A 19,821-nucleotide genomic window follows, 5' to 3' on the forward strand; every position below is an offset into this window, starting at 1 on the left:
CAAAAGCTGCCACCACATACAAGCAGTTCACTGTAAACCTCAGCTCGCATAGGGGGCAAACGAAAAGCTGCCTTGAGACTTTTTTTTTTTTTAATGCTTAAAATTGTTTCACCATCATTTCTGCCCCCTCACAAATAATCACAAGTGCTAAACTGGCAGGCGTTTTCTGAATACTTCTCGTTTTGTACCAATCACACGTAGCAGCAGCTGCATCCTCCGGAGAACAAATGAGTTGACATTTTTTCCCCTGAGGAAAGCACTTTTGTCAAGGAATATTCCTTGCTCAAATAAGAAAAAAAAAAAACAAATATTGTTTTTTTTACCATCTTAGTTTAGTTTTCTACAATCTTTCTGGTAATTAAAAAGCCAAATTTCCCCATAAAATTAATTTTAAAAGCAAAACTTTGTATCAATACGCAGAACACTATCCAAAAGTAGGCCTAGCAGACCTTAGGCCAAAAATTCTCCTAACAAGATAATCGTGAGATGGGGAACGGGTCATTTATACTCTCACAAATAGTACTACCAAAGTATTAACATTTCCAATGACAACTTATTTTTCAAACCAGCAGTAGGAAAGAAATAGCCACTGCATCACAACGTGTTCATCCAGCCCAGGTTTCCATCGCTTGTCCTCCTTAATTTCTTTAAAGGGACATTAATGTGGCAACAGGCAATGCACTGAGGGCAACTCTTTCAGGTAATTTATAATCTCAGTTTTCCTGCTGGTAAGTTGAGCGGTATTTAATATACAGCCTTATCCAAGCACCTCCACAACAGAGCTTCGTAAAAACACTGAAAGATAACAATCGTAAAATTCTGAAAACATAAATTACAAACCCATAATGGGAGTTTTAAGTCTCCAATTCACTTGGAAAAGAAGAGGAGCTATAAATTAAAAGAAATACAAGCTCCAGAAGGGTACCTCTGTGCTAGATTTCACTTTATGTACCAAGAATAAATTTCCATTTTCGACAGGGGGAAGATCTGTTTACTTATTTCCCTGAAAAATGGATGCCATGGAACAGATCTATCTAGAGCTTGATATATTATTTCTGCACCTTCTTGTTGGAAGGCAAGGGAAACATAATTAAAATTAACATCAAGGCCAAACATCTAAAACAGCAACACAAGCACACTAGAAGTTGTCAAAGGCTTTTTTTTTTTTTGCTACAAAAACACATATCAAGATCTCGCGGCAAACAAATACCAGGCTCCAAGCGCCTAAGGTCCCCAAGCTGAACTCTGTTGGTTATTAGTGCCCTTCTCATCCCTACCTGGACCTTTAAGCTCAGGGCTACAGAGCCAGAACTCTACGGCTCCTGTAGAAACACAAATAGCTCACCTTGAAACACAAATAGTTTTAAAGTAGCTGAACAGTTCAAACTGCCAGCGCGTGGAAAGAAGTCATCATTTTACAGTGATCAGAGGTGTTTCAGGTGCCTCAGGGAGCAGACAAAAGGCATGGTCCCTACAGACCTTACAAGCTAATTAAGTTAACTAACCATGTTATTTCCCTGGTTGCTGGTTATCTCCTTGAAAAATCAATGAACGAAGACTTAGTAGTGAAGTACATAACTAGGAGCCTTATTGATCATATCTGCCCACAACACCCAGAGTCACTGCTCTCATCAACCAGGTGTCTATAGTTAATTCAACTGCTGTTTTGCATGGTACAACCTACAGTTAATTTGACTGTTGTTTTGTGTGGTACAACCACAGCAACAAGCAGCTCCTCTATGTAGACTGAGGTACCTACAACTAATACAATGATGAAGTGTGGAGAAATACAGACCTGCTACGATAGCTGAACCCTTGAGAAGTGAAGCCGCAGTATGAAGCCCCAAGGACTCCAGGAGTGTCATGGTAAGAAATAGGGCACAGGTCTGGCCCTGAACACCCTGAACAGGTGAGAAACAACACACCAGTGGTCATTTAAAAAATGCAGACTTCAAACTGAACAAAGCTGGCTTTAGGGGTGACAAGAACACTGAACCCAACAGCGATCAATAGGGATGTAACCTGGGGCAGGGAGGAAAGAGTCAAGGTGTGAAAGTGTGTCAGCAAACACATAACAGTGGCTCGAGGCAAGTCCTGGGGTGATGAAGAAGAAACTGTCAACATGAACACCGCATTCCTCCTGGCGAGGAACTCGACTGCTGACAACTCACCAGTGCCTCAGCACCTCCACCAGAACGAAACTGCTGACCCTGGGAAAAAAGAGCAGCAGCGGAAGGATGAACATAACGCCAGGAAAAAGGCGGAAGCTAAGAGGGCATTTGGAGCACAACAACAGTCATACACAGTCCAAGTCAGTAACAGGCATGAAGGGACAGACCCTCTAGCTGCCTTCACCTGCTCTTCTCCAGAACAGCTCCTAACAGCCCAGAGAGGATTGTTCCTTTTCCAATGGGATGGTGACTCATTTTAAACTCACTTCCTTCTTAAAAGTAGCTCCTGAAATAGTATTATCCTAGCAGATTAGTGCTTTAATGTCTTTCTTACATGGAAAGTAGACCCAGGAGGTCCCTTGCAATTCAGGGCCACCAGAATCAGCCATGGAGATGCACTTAACCCCTTGGTGGGAAACAGCCACCTTCTAGGAAAGGAGACACCTGGACGGCTCCTTTCCTACAAAAGGCTTTTCTGGGACTGTGGGCAGATCTGTCTCACCTCCTCCGGTGGTGAAATGGGGGAATCATATCGGAAAAGGACAATACTGGGGGCCACCACTTATACTCTGGGGTGACTTTCTGGCTTTGACGTCCTCTGTGTTGAGGCTGCAGCAGCTCAAGGCTGGGCTGCCTCCCTGAGCCGTGCAGCCTCTTCGCCTTGCACAGCTCAGAGTGACACTGCATCCACACAGGGGTTTCCCAGCCTTTAACCCTGACTCCATCCAGGGTTTTCCTGACTCTGCTGGAAAGATCCCCCGCGTCTACCTCAGGCATTTGACAGCGGCCCCATCGGCGAGGGATCTCGCTGCAACTCCCAGACGGATGCACAGAAAACCCGCACGCAGGACGGCCCCAGCTGCCGCGGGCAGCAGTGGCCCCAGCTGCCTGCACTCGGGGAAGCAGATGGGTGGCAAAGAACAGCTCTCCCTGGCTCAGAGCCATGTGCCCCTGTTTCATTATTTAGAGGCAGAAATTGGGCAGCATTTGTCGCCACATTGCCTGTCACTGATTTACTCCTGGCACAAGCCTGGGCTGCACGGGGCAGGGGACACAGCCCGTTGCAAGCATGGTCACAGCCAGAAACAGGGTAACATAGTCAAAGCAGGACAGGATATGCTCAAAACAACAGCTATTAAAAAAAAAAAAAAAAAAAAAAAGGCAAAAACAGCAGAAACCATCCCCAGAAGTGGCCAAATACCCCCAGCAAGTGACTGCAGGGAAAAGAATAAACACAATTAAAAGGCAGACGGACCAAGCAGCTTCCTGGCATGTTTGCAGCACAGTCTCCAGAGGCAGCGGCTCAACTGCCTGGGGTGAATCCTGAATTTCCTCCAAGGCAGGAGCAGCCAGCGCAGGGCCCTGGCAGAAGTGCTGCTGACAGCACCTCGTTTGCTACAGGATTATCCCTGGCTGCAGGGATGGAAGCTAGATTAGATACCTGGGGAAACTTGCACCACAGACTGGTATTTCACAGGAGATTTTTTTTTTTTTTTTAAAAAGCAACCTACTTAAACAGGACTTTTTGTTCTACTCCTCTATGCACTATAACAGATTTGCAGCCCTGCACCACACTTTCAGGGGCATCCTGGCCTTTTTTCTTAGATTTGGTGCAGCTGCCATGCTGCTGAATGCAAAGATATTAGAAAGACAGCCAGAAAAATCACCCTCCGTGACTGCACTTTCATACCCGCCCTGATCCGAGCATCAAAGCCTTCTGAAGCGCCCGTGTTTCACAGGGGCGAAGGCTGCGGCGCACAGAGGTTGGCGGCTGCTCTGCGGAGAGGCTCGAAATTGCCCAGCCCCAATAATTTCACCTGACAGAGAAACTGCTCTGAAAAAAGGCAAGCGATGACTTTAAGCCCTGTGCTGAGCCGGGAACAAAGCGAGGCTCAGAGCAAGAGGCTGTAGTGCAATCCCTGCACTAAGCTACTAATTAAGAAATGCCGGTCGCCTGCAGTCACTGCAGCTTCCCCTGGGCCCAGCCTGATGCACTGAGGGGCCCTGCAGCTATCCATGCAATAAGGTGGCACCGTGCAAGGAGCTCGGGTGGGATGTCAGGGACAAACAGCCCAGGAAACACGCAGGAGTGGCAAAACACAGCAGGCATGGTGCAATCTGCCCCAGCACCACCTCATCCAAACGCATGGCCTGGCATTTGCAGTGTCTGCACTTATTTGAAAGCCCTCGAGGTGGCACACAAGCCTCAGCTCTCCATGGGGACAACACCTGGCTGTGTTATTTGCCTGCACCTTGCAACCCACAGACAAGAAACTTCCAACAGTCCTGGCTTCTCTGTTGAAGACCAGTTTAAACCATTCATTTAGCCAAAAACTATTGACAAGATAGCATTATGTTATTTTATAATATGTATATTATAGAAAAATATAATAAGTACATAATATCTATAAAAAGGGCTGCAACACCAAATAACTTCTCTTTCGACCTCATTCACTCTTTGGCAACTTGCACGGATTTCTGCATTACCCAGTTGAGGCACCTCTTGCCTTTCGTCTCCTCCAGAGCCGCTCCAGCTCTGCCATGGGGACTCCCTCACTTTTCCTGGCAACGAGCATTTACTTTGGCACTTGTTCTCTTCTACTCCCCAGTTCCCTCTTACCGATCTAGAAATACTTCTTTATTTAAGGAAAAAAGTGAGGCATTTGAAGGAACCTTAATCACCAGCAGGACCTCCCAGACCACAGCATCTCTGGATACTGAGGTACAGAAGAGACAAGGAGACACTGAATTTGTCTGAACCCCACGCACAGAGCGAGGGCAATCCCGGAGCAGCTCCAAGACATCGTGTACTTTCATGAGTCGGGACACTGGAGCCCTTGCTAGGAGCAGGAGGGGAGCGTCCTGCTGGAACGAGACCCCACAGCCTGTTTGCCACAAGGCAGCGTCATGGAGCTGCTCCCAGCCTTGCTCTGCAGCAGGGATATAAAGCCCTGCACAGATTTACCTGCCCTCCTCGTGCGAGGAAGGAGGATTCAGGAGGATTTATGGAGAAAACTGCATGTGCAATAAGGAGATTGACTGCTTCCAATTCAGAGATGAAAGCAAGCAAAGGAATACTTAATTTAGGCATAAAATACCCATTCCATATAGTAACCTTGGCTCAGGATTAACACAGCCCCAAAACAGGCTGCTCTGAGGATTTCCTAATCATCTCAGCCCCCTACAAAGTTCAGGCCACTGTGGCAGAGCCAGGAATTCCCTGAATTGCTGGTAGGCAAAGGCAACCTCTCTCCACGGTGGAGCCCTCACACCTGGTAAATATCAGCATTTTCCAGAAAATACAGAACAGACCCAATCTGTAAAGCACACTGGTACCAACTCACATAAGAGCAGCTTTGTGCCACCAATTTCAGTAGGACTGTCACACTCCCCCACAGTTTGCATTATTGAATGAATCTGGGGGAGTTTTGCTTGTTTCTTTCCATCTGCTCTTTGGCTGGAGGTTTGGGCTGGAGCAAGGGGATGGGGAAGAGGAGGAGCCTCCGCTCCGTGTCCCCCTGCACCATGTCCCCGGTGCCCCGGCCAGCCCGGCCGCACTGCTCAGGTGGTGACAGCTCCTGCCACCCAACCGGGGCCCTCGGGGAGGTACTGGGGGCCACCCAGCCTGCACCCTAACAAACAGGGGGAGCAAATCTTTATTAGGACAGGGCACAAGGTCCAGAAAGCAACCACAGACCTGCCCCGCTTGCAACATCTCCCCCCAGGCTTGAAGTGATTCCTACATCTAGCAGGAACTCCCACATTAAGCTGTAACAGACAACAGTTACATGACAGTCAGGACCTTTAAGTCCCCACACAAACAGGAGGGCCACCAAGACACCAAGCAGCACCGTGCATGCAGAAAAGGTGACAGCACCTGTAATCAAAACAGCTACTCAAAATATCCTCTAACTCTGGCTACAAAGAAACAGCCAAGGTTAACCTAAGTGCTCAATAAAGAGCTCTGCAATGCTTTGCTTGCAGTGGAAATAAAGTTGTTAAAAATCATGCGCTGCTTCATGGACCACAACTCAACTGGAGGAACGTAGAATTATTAAAATTTATTTTGCAGTCTCAGCAAGAGACTTCTGCTTGTCACAAGGCAGTGAGTTAGCTGGCAGGGTCACTGACACTTCTACTTAAATACACGGGGAAGACAAAAATCCAACCACATCCTGATGCAGAGCGTTTCCCTGATCTCCACCAATACTCACTAGCCCCTTCTCCTTAATCCTGAAGAGTCTCATTGCAGAACACCTGGAGCTGTCAGAGGAAGACGTGTCTGACTGAACCAATTCCCAGCGGAAAGCAGCACTCACAACTGTCAGGAGAATCAGCAAATTCTGCTGCAGCCAAAACCCAGCTCTGGTTCAAAATGAAAGCTGGAGCCAAGTTCAGTTAATATTAATGAGGGGGGCAGTCAGATAAATTGTAAAATTCTGATGACTTTCCTGTTCGGATTCAGTTCTCATTTGAATTCCTTCATCTTCGAAGTGGACAAGAGGGACAGGGAAATGCAGGAGAAAGCAGAAAAGGCCGTTCACTCCCCTGACAAAGGAGAGGGCTGGGGAAGATCATCCTACTTGAATTTTAAGCAAAAAGCCTCATTATTTTTCCTTTGCATGGAACAAGTCCATAGAAGCATCAAACCTAACTGGGCAAAACGCAGCCCTTCCGAGAGCAGGCGAGACCTGGCGATGCAGGAGGCTCCGCTCCTCCGGAAAAGGAGGCCACGGCGGGATGCGCTCAGCGAGTCTGCGGCCCTGGACACCACACAGCCCGCTCGGGCTCACACCGCTGCTCCGAGCTGCCAGGGCTAGGAGCCACCTTTCCAAAGGGGTGGCTCTGGTTACACGACGCTGAGCTCTGGAACTGCCTGTCGCAGGGCTCAGCTACAAGGGGAAGCCTTCCCGCAGCGCCGTGCTCCTCTCTGCGGCGGTACAGCCGCGCACTCACTGCGGCTTCACAGCAAAAGAGACTTTGCGCCCTGCGCCCTCCTGAACAAGCACCAGGCCAGAGCAGCCCGGGCAGGACAGAACAGCCTGTGCTTGCTCCTGCTGGAGGAGACAGAGTGAACAGTGAGTAAATCCACAGATAGAGAAAAACTGTCCTTGAGCAGCTGCGTATCTGGGCTCAGCCTGAGCAAGCTTCTCCTTGGTGTCAGGGCAGCCCAAGACCTCCTCGTGAGCAGCTGCAAACACAGTCTGAGATGCAGCAGCTTCAAGTACCAAGGGCACTTCTCAAGAATTGCTCCAGCGCTGCATACGCTTCTCCAATAAACTCGGCCTCGGCCCACAGCAAAACCGACAGGCTTGGAGAACAAGGAGCCTCCGCGGGCACAGACCGAGTCCAGACAGATCTGGCAGTTCTCACTCTGCTAGGAAGTTCTCCTGGCTCCCACAACTCCTGCTCTCCACCAAGGCCTTCGTCTCCAGAAGGGTTCCCCCACGGGCACCTCTGAAGTGAGGCCGTGCCCCGTCACTGCAGCTGGACGTGCCCAACACTGAGCTTCATCACTGAACACTGCTAATAAAAGGTGCCGCTGGAATAAGTCCTACGGGTTGCAGTAGCTTAAGAATCAGAGAGCAGAACTGCAGTTTCACATGGCTGTAAATACTGCCAACCACACTCAGCTTGTAAAGTCTGGCAGATCAATTCAAAAAACAAAAGAAAAAAGAAAAAACACACACCACAAGAGCACAGCAGTCAATCTCTCCCATTCATCAGATTCCCAAAAGGCTCTAGAGTCACTTGGAAAAACTCTAGTGGCTTCATCCCTATGTCGGGCAGGGCATCTCAATCAGAGCTGAATTTTACAAGCGCTGAAGCGCGGGCTCCGGAGCAGCAGCCGGAATCCAGCGCCGCAGCCCAGGACGAAGGGAACGGTGCCCAGTGCCGCTGTCCCTCCCGCACTTGCCTGCTGCCAAGTCCACATCAACGTATTAATGACAAAAAAACCCTCAAAGTCTAGCCAGATTTGCTCTAGCTGCCCCATCAGTTTGATGAATGGGCATCATCCTTTAAGCATCCCCACCACAACCTTCAAGCGACTCTAATTCCCCGCCACGCTTCACCGGGGGTCAGCACCTCTATTTGAACACTGTGCTTAAAGGCAGCAGCCTGGATAATCAGGATTGCCGACAAACAGCAGCCCAGCAATTCCCAAGTACCACATGCACGTAGCTCCCCGTCTCCAGCAAGTCTTGGACACACGGTGAAGTTGGGAATACCACGCGCAGGAATGTACCACCAGCTACACATTGTTGGGTTGTTTGTATTTTTCTGCTGTGTTGCACAATTTTTGTGCTGTTTGGCAGACAGAACTGCTCCTGAGCCCCCCAGCACTCGCACTGCTCCCTATTTAGGTGAGAACGATCCAGCTAAATTCCTGTACTAAAAATCAAGTGCCAGTTGAAGAGAGCGTGTTGAGGTAGTTCTGGACAAAAGGACTGAGCAAAGCAAGACGAGCAGACCCAATCTGGGATGGAAATACAGGTCTAGATACGACTTGATAAATCCAAAAACTCCTTTCTGAAAGGCTGAACTAGAAGCAACTGGACAAGAGAAACAAATCCTTGATTTTTAAGCCATGGAATAGCCCAGCTGATTTCAGGTCATGCACCCACATCTAACTGTGCAAGATCAAAATGTTTAGGGCTAAGTGAACAAACAGGATTTGATTTTCACAGTTACCGTGATTGTTCTACATATTATATGCGAGTATCACAAAAACAACTGGCAGATCTTACAGAGCTTGCTGAAAAATCTATTTTTCCATTAATTGGGACAAAAATTTCAACTTTCCGTCTTCACCTTCTTGGTACATTTCTCCCTGATGTGCGCGATCTCCTAAAAGCAATCCCATCCCCAATCACCCCCGTGCAGTGTCACGGCGATGGAGCTCTCCCGCTTCGCTGCTCCAAGGGAAGAAGGCTAATGCCGACGCTCCTAGTCCAGCTCTTATAACCCCCAGGACAGACTACGCTTATATTTCTACCTTTCCATTACAAAGGTCTCTACAGCTCTGCCCGTACCCACGCAAAGCCACGCGGCTGCTGCAGCCCGCGCCGTGCCTGCAGCAGGACAAGGCAGCGCACAGACGCAGCCACGTGCCCGCAAACCCGCGTGCGTTGCAGACTCTCCCTGCACCCGGCACCCGGCCACGCAGCACCGCGATGCCCCCATAGGCTCCCACGGCTATAGGTGCCCGCCGCTGTTTCCTAGGTAACCGGCACGGAGCTGTACACGCCGGCCCTGCCGGGGAAGCTGCAGCCGCAGCGCAGCCTGCGACGCTCCGACTTGCGGAGCGCGGGCCAGTCGCACCGTCCCTTCCCGGCGCCCGCTGCCCTGCGACCCATGTGTGGGGGCACAGCTGGCTTCACACCTCAGAATGGCTCTACATCTCTACGGTTCTCCACATCTTTAAGGTTTTCCCCTCTCTGCCTTTTTTGTTTTAAAGAATAAGGCATCATATTGGGGCTCTAAGGCACAATCCAAATGTTTCTGGTTGTTACTGAAGGAAAAGCACCCGAGAGAGGAAGGGGGTTGCATTACCAGCCTGGGTTTGCAAGCAGGCACTGTACTTGCTCCTAGCAGCACTGGAAAACGTCTCTGCTTTACCAAAGAGCCGCTGCATCCTGCCGTGACCGATGTCACCCACATTCATCTAGATAACGCTCATTTCCATGAGCTGGATAAAAGCATCTCCACTGCTCAGCCTGCAGATGTGATTCACCCCTTCCACGCACCCGCTTCCCAAGCACCCTTTCTGGGCCACTGCTGTCAATGCCTTTTTCTGCATAAAAGCACAAATTGTATCAATCCCACGTAAAACCCTCTTCCAATGGGAAGCAAAGATCTGTTAGAGATGGAAGCGTTTCCACACGCTGCTTGGGGTCACCCCTTGCCCTCAAGGAATAGAGTTTTTAAAGATAAAACACATCTAAGGAAAATCCCCCTGGACTTGGAAATGGCTATCACGCTTCCGTAGAGCTCACACACATCTCACATTTTCCTACCTCTGCGCCTCGCTGTGGATGACCTTTTGAACACCAACTGTGATTAATGGAGCTGCCAACCCAGCACTGAATGGCTGCAAATTGCAGGAGACGCTCATCACATTAACATGCAGCAACCAAAACAACACCGCTCCATGGCATTGCCAGCGTGATCCCGCCAACGCCAGAGCGCCCGCTCCGCAGGCCGGAACACCACGGTCCTCCCGGGAAGTTAATGCACCAAGGCAGGGAGCACAGGCTACAGAGGGGCTACCTGCTCTGGGGGTCAGAAGTGAAGCTACCACATGGTCACAAAGACACCACCGAGGCAGGTGCATCTTGTTCTGAATATGGAAAACTGGGAATTGGCATCTCTTTGCAGGCAGGGGAGCATTTGCTTTGCAAAAAGTAAATCTGAAGAGGCTCCTGCAGCCATTTCCTGGCAGTGGTTACATGAGGAGGCACGAAACTTCCTCTAGAGCCTTGTGCTGTTGCACACCTGTCACTATCAGAGCAGTAGAGAAATATTAACCACTAGCATCTCTCTCATTCCTGCAGAAGTGCCAGGTTTCACACTGCAATGTCACTATCCAGCTGCTTTACCTTGCGGAAAGGGGATGAAAGTTGCCTCTGAACTTTATGTGTTTGCCAGCACGTGCACCAGCCCGCGGGGTTTATCCCCCAAATAAGCCACTTGCTCATTAACCAAACGGTAACATCGAGAGACAAACCGCTCTGCAGACAGCCACAGAAACAAGCACCACATCATTACGGAGAGACCCAGCAGCTTGGAGAGGAGGCAGTGACCAGCCCAGCACTCACTGCAGTGACAGAGGAGGAAGCTCGTTACTGCACAGAGCCTGGACTCAAGGACCAGGACCAACACAGAACACAAACTAACAAGACAAATCACGTTAACTCGGTACAACTAATGCATCAAGAGATCAGCGCTACAAACGTTCCTTAGGAGTTCCCAAGCCTCACCCAGCTCAGTGGTGCAAGCACAGCCCCGCAGGGCAGCGTTGCGGAGCATGGCACCGTGCGGGGCTGAGCGCCCACGCAGGTCGGGGGCCGGTTTATCCTGCCACAGGACCAGACGTATGATTTATAGCAGTGCTCAGGCTAGCACCTAAGTGCAGCCAACGGTCCCAACAGGGCCACGCAGCAGAAATAAACAGTGCGAGAGGAGGGGACTGGCATCAGAAAGCAAACTCCTCAGTCCAGCCTCAGTCCTGGTGCACCCCCAGACCCGTACCAGAGCCGTTTCCCTCCGCACTCCTAACCAGCAGCTCAGGAAGAGCCTGTGGCTTTTGCAGCTCTCACACCGAAGCACCTGCTTCCCATCGCGAGCTTCGGAGATGGGAGCAGAGGGAGAAGCCCTCGCCTCGCCTGCAGCAGAGGCCGCGGGTAACGGGGCAGCGCCCAGGGCAGGGGGGCCGCGCCGCGACCCCGCGGCTCCCCCGGGCCCTCCTGCGCCAGGGGCTCCGCTCCGGGTTCCGCGGAGCAGCCGCTCGGGAACACGCGGCCGGAGGGACCCGCAGGCAGCGCCCGCGAGCCGAGCCCGGCGCGGGGAGCAGCGGCGGCGCGAAAGTTGCACCCAGGGGCTGCCAAGCCCCTAAGCGGGCAAAGAAACCAGCGGAGGAGCAGCAGCCGCCCGGCCCGGCCCGCACCCCCCGCTGCGCCCCGGCGCTCACCGTCCTCCTGGATGCGCTGCAGGCAGAGGGCGAGGCTCTTCCTCCAGCCCGGCATGGCGGCGGGGCGCTACGGGCCGCCGGGCTCCATGGGGCGGCGGCGGCGGCCGCGGCTCCCCGCGCTTTATGGCCGGGCGGCGCCTGCGGCGGGAGGCGGCGGCGGCGGCGGGGGGAGAGGCGGGAGGCGGCGGCCCCGCCCGCGCGCGCGCAGCCCGCGGCGCCGCCGGGACCCCGCGAGCGGAGCCGCCGCCCGGTGCGTGTCCCCCAAGCCGGGACCCCGCGCTGGGGATGGGGCTGCTGCGGCGCCTGCGGGGCGGCTCCTCGCTACCCCCTCGGGCTGCAGCCCTGCGAGGGCAGGCGGAAACCACAGGGCGGCCTTGGAAGCACCCCCGCAGCGGGGATGCACCGCAAGGGCCGGGTCCCTTCGGGACTGCCAGCCGGCACCTTGCCCATCGATTTGGAGGAAAGCGGCTGGAGTGATGGCACCTGCAGGATTGTTCGGGTCAACCAGAGCAACGGCTCCGAGACCTTTCCTGGAGACGAGCAGCAGCTGGAAGGGGCGAGCGGCTCAGGCCCTGCCTCTCCCCTGCCAGCAGCACAGAACCAAGAACTCAGCGGCACTGGAAGAACCACGGAAACAAAGAGGTTTCTGTCCATATTTGCTATTAGGATAGAAATAAGCAGGGATTGACTCCCCACCGAGCTGCAACTCCTATCTTCAAATTAAATATGACAGCTTTGTGCAGCTTACTCCTCAAGGAAAGGCGCACAGCCCTCTGCAGCTGGATTATAAATGTGCATCGTACCTTTGGGACAAGCAACAGCACAGGACCCCACAGCCAGATGTGATGAGGCCACATCACGCTAACTTATAGGAAGTGTGTGACATGCACCAAATACTCCAGCTGACAACACAACTGCAAAGTTTATGGAGGAGTAATCAGAAGGCAGCACATGCTGGTGTTCAATAGCTGAAGCAGAGCACCCACTTACATCCCCATCGCGATCACCTCCACAGGCAGGTGAACTCCATCTGCCTTTTTTATGCCCTTGTTTCCTCGACTGTCACTGACAGTCACTTGATGCCATCCCAATTCTGTGCTATTAGGAAACAGTTCCCAGAAAAGTGACTATTATTGACCCAGGGCTCTCGGGTAAAGCAAGGAGAGTCTGAGGGAAATGTGAATTATGGAAGAGCTTTTTAAAAAGGGTCAAAAACACACTGTTGTGCTCATCTGTTTCTGTCACCTACACTGGCTGATCCCATAAAAGTCTCCTTTATGTTATCTCTTTAGACTATCATGGCTACAACAATGCAACTTTTAAAGCCCATTAGTGCCAAGGCAATGATTAAACACGGGTAATACCGAGCACATTATTAGTGGAAAATGTAGCCCAGGGCTTTTAACAAGTGCTGCATGCGTTAGTGCAGGAAGCACCCACGCTCGCAGGGTGGGATTCTCAAAAGCTCTTTACTCAGCTTAACTTAACGTCAGGCCTCAAATGGGAGATTGTGCTGGTGAAAACAAAGCACAGCTAAAAATACCGGTGCTGAATTCATAAGCAGTGTCTGTATCAAACAGCTGCTCTGGGATGTGTTTGGAGGGGAGATCCTTTCTCTACAGGAGTCAGCGAGAGTCACAGAGATATTTCAAGCAGCAAAAATCCATAGGAAACCTCAGGAGTGAATATCCATGTCCTTGAACCATGCCTGCAGCCCGCCGGCATGACTGAGGTTCCCGACAGGCTCTCGGGGACACGGCTGCAGCCGCAGGAGCTGCTGCTGCCTGCAGGCCAGAGCACCTCAGCTGGGCCGCCCTCGGGGTCTTCTTGCCCTCACGTGTTAATGCGCAGTGAGGAGATTCCCCCCAGGCCTTCTCTTCCCCAAGCTCTCCCAGCCTCTCCTCGTATGTCACATTCTCCAGTCCCTTAATCACCTCCGTGGCCCTTTGCTGGGCTTGCTCCAGCAAGTCCACGTCCTTCTCGTCCTGGAGAGCCCAGCTCCGGATGCCGCTCTCCGGATGGGCCTCACCAGGGCAGGGCTGCGGGAATGAAGGCGGGTGAAACAGGCCCGGAGATACAAGGGGATCGACAGCTATCGCCACACAGCGTCAGCACAGGTTTCTTTCACTGATATCTGCTACGGCTCTCACCTCTGTGCAGCTATGTCCTGTAGCCTGCAGACAGCAGTGATCTGCAATGAGATCATGGAATTTTAAAATAATCCTGTCATGCTGGAAGGTTAAAGACAGATTTAGAGTGGATTAGCTTCATTTTACTACCAGCAACAGAGGTTGATCAATAGCAAGTTTACCTGTTAATCCCACCTAGTTCTGCTTTGACTTCGACACATGCAACGCAGTTTGCTCAGGGCTGCCTGTTTCTTGCTAGGAACTTGGAGACACACGTTCCCCCAGGCTCCTGCAGAAACACTTATGTCCAGCTGGGTTCTGGAGTCTGGAAGAATATGCCATGCTGCCTTTTCTGGGGGATATTTACCCCTCTCAAAGGCTGAATGTCTTCCCGCGTGTGCCCTGTCCCAAGGGCACGCTTGGAGATCAGCTCCAAAGCTGCTTCGTCACCCGCTCGCACCACACTGCAGGAGCAGGAGCCTGCGGACGCGTCCCAGCAGGCTGCTCCCAACCCAAGGCCTCTCAGCACTGACTGACGGTGCCTGCAGGACGGACACTCTCCGTATTTACTTCCAGACGACCCAGTGACAGCCAGCTTGGTGCCGGAAGGACTGCACGGGGCAGCAAGATGAAGCCAGAGGAGCGTTTAACCCTCCTCTTGCTTGCTCAGAGATACCAGCGCTTGGGTGAACCGCGGAGATCGGCGCCGTTTCCGCGGCTCCCAGCGGTGGTTACGGCGGCACAGCCCGCAGAGCCCCCCTGCAGCCGCTGCGCGCGGACGGCTCCAGCAGCCGAGCGCAGGGTGACTGCGCGTTCCCCCGTGCAGCCTCCAGCCCCAGGCAGCACCGAGCCTGAGGCGCCTGCAGCTGATACAGCCGCTTGGCATTATCAATGTTTCCTCACAGTTGTGCAGCGTAAGAGAAAAGAGCCGTTTGGTCCCCATCCTCTTTGAGGAACGCCTCGGGACGGCCAGGTTAGAGCTCTGTCTGGGTCGTAGTGAGGATGCTGTGTGATCTGGATAGTTATTAGAAACAAACCTGAATGCAACCCCAGCAGTGTAAGAGCTGCTTTTCAAACCTGTGGTTGACAATGCAGTTGCTGGAAACATATCTTCCCTATCAGCCCCCAGGACCCTCTCCCTTCCTCTCTTTTTTGCTGCTGTTAATTCCTTCCCTGCAAACATCCCCGCAGCCCTTTGGTGCTGCCTACACGGCACCACACATAAAGAGCCCCCACTTGTCCCAAGCCCGAGGGGTCACCCTTGTAGAGCCACGTAATCCTTTTACGAGGAGGGCTGCTGCTCATCACCCATCGCAGAGATCTCCATCCCTTCCCATCGCTGCATAAGGGTTTTCACTCCAGAAATTCACTTAACAGCAGGATCATAACTTGCCTCTGGCTACACAGGGCTTCATCTCTGCTCTTCGCTGCAGAGGTGTAAAACTTCAGGCAAGTTTTACAAATCACTTAAGTGAAAAAGAGTTATCAAGCATGAGACTGGCAGCTCTGCCGCCAAGAACCCCAGGGAGCCGGGATCTCGGCCTGGCAGAGTGTTCAGCCAGTGTTTGCTATACGCTGCACTTGGCCTTGCTGGCCAAAAAATGTTTCTGCACAGGTAAGTATCTGCAAGATGTCCCTACAAAGACAAATTGCATCTCTCTTGGTTATGAGCTCTCAGATATGCAAGTTTGAAAAAGAAAAGGAAAAGAAGGAGAAAGAGAAAAAGAAAAAAAAAGAAAAAGAAAAAAAAAAGTTGCTTACTTGGGATTTGCCATGTCTCCTAGGAATTGCTTAATGTCTTAACATCCATGGAAGAGATAATGTATTGCCGTTTATTACGGTGACAAGAGGATCTCCCATGCTTCGAGCTCCACAGGAAGGGCAGGGAGCGCCGCAGAGCGCCCATGCCAGGTGCAGATGGGACTGTGACTTGTTTGGTCTGTCCAGACTGCGGGAGCTAAAGGAGCTTCGGAGGTGACCTTAGGTTGTGCGTCACGGGCAGAGGGTTCGGGAGATAAAAACAGGCTGGGACTTGTCCCTTCTTTCATGCCACAGAGTTTCAAGCTCCCTCCTAAGCTTTCATTAGATCACGGCTGGCATTAAACACTCAACTGCTCCACCAAAAATCCACTCCAAACTACTGCACTTGATAACCACCATCCATCCCAGAGTAAGGAACATGAGCATGTGCTTCTCATGAGGACAACTGGCAGGACTGCCACCAGGTAAGGTTCAGTGTTTTCTTCCTTTCTGGTAACTCACCAGAAGCAGTTAGAAAAGTGAACAGGACTCAGAAAGCAGCTCTACAGCTTTGCCAGTGCACCTGCCAGATTTTATTACAGTGAATATTTCGCTTTCTCATCCTTTTCAGTTCTGACCAGATTGCAGCTATCCATAACACTGGAATGAGCACCGTCCATTTCAAAGCAGAGAAGGAAGCAAGACAGTTGCAAATCATGTCAGGAGAGGGACTGTTAATGAAAACACAACATATGTTTGCAAAGAGAATGGGTAAAGAAACCAAACAGTAGTGACTGTTTCCATGTTCTGATCTCTCCCAAGCTAGCTGGCAAGGAAACAAGTACTGTGGGCAAAAGTCAGAAAATGAAAAGCCCCCTTCACCTCCGTGTGTTTTAGGCTCTCTCCTCCAGTGTTTTATGAAATATTGGAATTGACATTCTGTGTGGCTCCGCGGTATCGCGGAGGAGTTGTTTGGCACTCACTGAGGCTTTAATAAAGCAATCATTGGACTTTTGCCTGATGTAGTTATTCATTCTGAAATATTATTCTAGCACTCTCATTGCACTTGTCTATATTTGACTAATGGCAGCAATGCCACACACACTTCTGAGCTCTCTGTGCGTACAGATTAAATCCATTTCTTCCCTCCGTCATTTCCAGAACAGTATCTATAATCACACTCTAAGCTTTCTTTTGTGATATATATAGCAACACTTTGGGGCTTTGGGGGCTTCTATTTTAAGTAAATTTTGTATCAGGAGGCCTTCCTTGGATGCTGGAGCTGTGTTTGACAACAGGCTAAGGAATCACTTGAGCGAAAGTGCAGCTTTCCTTCGGACATGTATCACAGAGGTGATAACCTCAATTCATTCTTCAGTCTTATCCTGAGCAAGGCAAACATCAGCCTTGGGTGTGAGCGGGCTAGTGAGGGACAAGCACTTGACTAACTTCTATTTCACAAAGCCTGCTGGTGTAGAAGCTGTAACCTGCCCTCCCTGCTAACGTGGGCAGAATTGGAACAGGAAGCCTGAACAGGGAGGTCAGATCCTCCTGCTGTTCCAGGGTTTCTGCTTGTCCTTCTCCAAGCGGTTTGACCACGACACCGTGGAGGGAGTGGGGATGTCAGATGCTGGAGCTGCAGGGAGAGCCGCTCACTTGCTCCTGTCGCGCTGAGCTTGGACGCGGCGGCTGTAGCAACAGTCTTTGCTGCCATCTACCGCGTTGAGAGAGACCCGAGCACCACACAAGCCACCAACCTCCGTGACTTCGCTGCAGGGGGATGCTAGGAAGGAAGCAATGCCCACGGAAAAGTGTTGCTTCTGCCCTCTCTCTCTCTGCCTGGGGCAGGTTTTGCTCTGCGGCCCTTGAGCAACTGCCTGCTCCAACGCGGGGCTGCTCCGCCGCGCTGTCCAGCAGGACAAGCCTCTCCGCAACCTCCTCTTCGTGGTTTGGGCCTGGGCAACTCAGGTAGGACAGGTGATGAAAGAGCCCTTTATTTTCACTAATTAGAGATTTACCTGTAGCGAGGATGGAAGCCCAAACTAGGTCACTGTTTTGAGTCACGGCGGAAAAACGTCCTACAGTTCTGAAATCATCTGATGGCAGCTCTGAGTTCTCTGATCCCAGAGTAACGGAGCAGGAATACCTACAAGCTAATAGCACAAGGGTTGATTTTTAATTAATCAACCATAGCTGCCACGTAGCTTCTATGCAGACATAGGGTGGATGACTGCTAGGTAACCAGTGTCCACATGCTATAGAACCTCCAAACCGAATTATACTGATTTAAATCTCTCCAGTGCATCAATGATCAAAGGCCAGAGAAACGTCCTGCCCAAGGACGCAGCTTTCGTCCCTCCTCTGCACGAGGGATCACATCACCCATGGAGCCCCAGCCCGCGTCACGGTGCCAGCCTGGCTTCTGCCTGGGGACAAGGACAAGCCCCTCCGTAAACAGGACAGGTCATGTCGCCACTTGCGTGTCTCCCAAGTGCAATTCAAGTCCTGCTGATGGCTAACAGGATAAGGGTTCTTTTTATATACATACATATATATATATATTGTTAATGTTGGCACATACCTTGGTATTTCTAGCCTGAGAAGACAAGTCAGAAAACTCAGCCTAGTTTTCCATAGTTCCCAGGAAGAAAGACAGGCTGCTCTGCACTGAACTGAAATCCCACTCAGATCGTATTTTAATGACACCAGCATGAATTCAAGATTAAAAAACACCAACAGCAATTCAACAATATTGCACTAGGACTAGTAAATGAAAACTATCCCTGCTCCCCCAAAGTAGTTAATCAATATGCTAGAGGACCCAGATTCCTGCCCCCGTGTCAGGAAACCTGAATATGCTGCCATGAGCCTGCTGGTTTAAAATAATTCAAATCAAACAGTGGGACATAAACAGAATCATTTCACAGGCAGTGAAGGTGATATAAACACAGCTCACAACATCACCCTGACGCTAAATGAACATAAATAACAGGTTTAAACTCGGAGTTAGAAAGCAGCTTCTTGGGAAAGTTACATTTGCAATGAGCATGTGTCTGTCTTCTTGACACAATCGATAGCCCAGTGATTTCTTCAAGAGGAAGAACCTGCAGCATGAAGCAGGTGCACGAGCTTTAAAGCTCCCAACGATTATAGCTGCTTTTTACCCAGCTTTACCACTGCAAAAGCTGTACCTGCCAGGCCAGGGTCAGATTAAAGACAGTGCTTTGAGTAGAATAGGCAGGAATGCACTAACAGCATCCACGCTGAGGAGATCTGGACCAGCGCTCTGGAAAAGTAACCAATTTCAGGGAGCAAATATGCTTCCTAAGGGAAGCTGTGCTGCGGCTGTTCTTCTGTTTCCTTTCTTTTCTTTTTAATAACCAATAGCCACATGTTTTTGGACATATATTGGGGCTCCAGCAATGGAAGTAGAGGCCCCGCTCTTCCCACAGGTGCCTCTAGGCTGTAACCTCCCCGGTGCCCTGCTCTTCCCTGCTGGCCTTACCTCTGTCCCGCGCGCGCGGCAGGCAAAGCGCGAGGCTCTTCCTCCAGCCCGGCATCCCAGCCCAAGAGCAGGACACGCAAGTTTGCGGGGTCTCAAGGGGGCCTTGAAGGGAAAATCCAGCTTCTTTGGAGGGCTAAACCTCAGCGCGGAGGCAACTCCGTTTGTGCCTGCAGAGCCAGGAACCCTGCACTTCATGTGAGAGCCTCTCCGCGAACGACCCGGGCTGCATTTTGCTGCAGGGACAGAGCAAATTCACGTGGCCACAGAAAAAGAAACAGATGGCGAGAGAAGAAGGGTGGACAGACGAATGGGTAGATCTCAAGGAGCTGAGCAGTCCCTTAAAGGGCAGACTTGCCTTTTATGCCAGCTCACAATAGTGAGAGGCAACAAAATATTCCCAACACGGCGCACGGTTCTATTAGCTTGTGGTTCCTGTGCGGGGGATGTAAATATTCCCTCCCCTCACCACTGCCATTTAACTGATAAACCAACGAGTCCTTCACAACTTCCTTGCTTCTTACATCTCCAGTTCAGAAAAGGTGTTTATATCTGCTGCTACAGAGAAACATGGACAAAAGTGCTCAA

The 19,821-nt window shown here is 51.1% G+C and overlaps 1 protein-coding gene across 1 annotated transcript in view; it reads right to left on the reverse strand.

The window, feature by feature from the left end:
* The window catches only part of GRIP2 (glutamate receptor interacting protein 2), a 215,470-nt gene extending 203,483 nt beyond the window's left edge, over window positions 1-11,987 (reverse strand). Inside the window, exon 1 of the mRNA XM_088528210.1 lies at window positions 11,863-11,987. Coding sequence (XP_088384336.1) covers window positions 11,863-11,917 — 55 coding nt within the window. The 5' untranslated portion in view covers window positions 11,918-11,987. The remainder of the gene's footprint in view (window positions 1-11,862) is intronic.
* Window positions 11,988-19,821: the final 7,834 nt, after the last annotated feature.

This window comes from Tinamus guttatus, unplaced genomic scaffold (genome assembly GCF_059628265.1).
Source record: "Tinamus guttatus ecotype Peru unplaced genomic scaffold, ASM5962826v1 Tinamus_guttatus_pri_ptg000307l, whole genome shotgun sequence".
NCBI lineage: Eukaryota > Metazoa > Chordata > Aves > Tinamiformes > Tinamidae > Tinamus > Tinamus guttatus.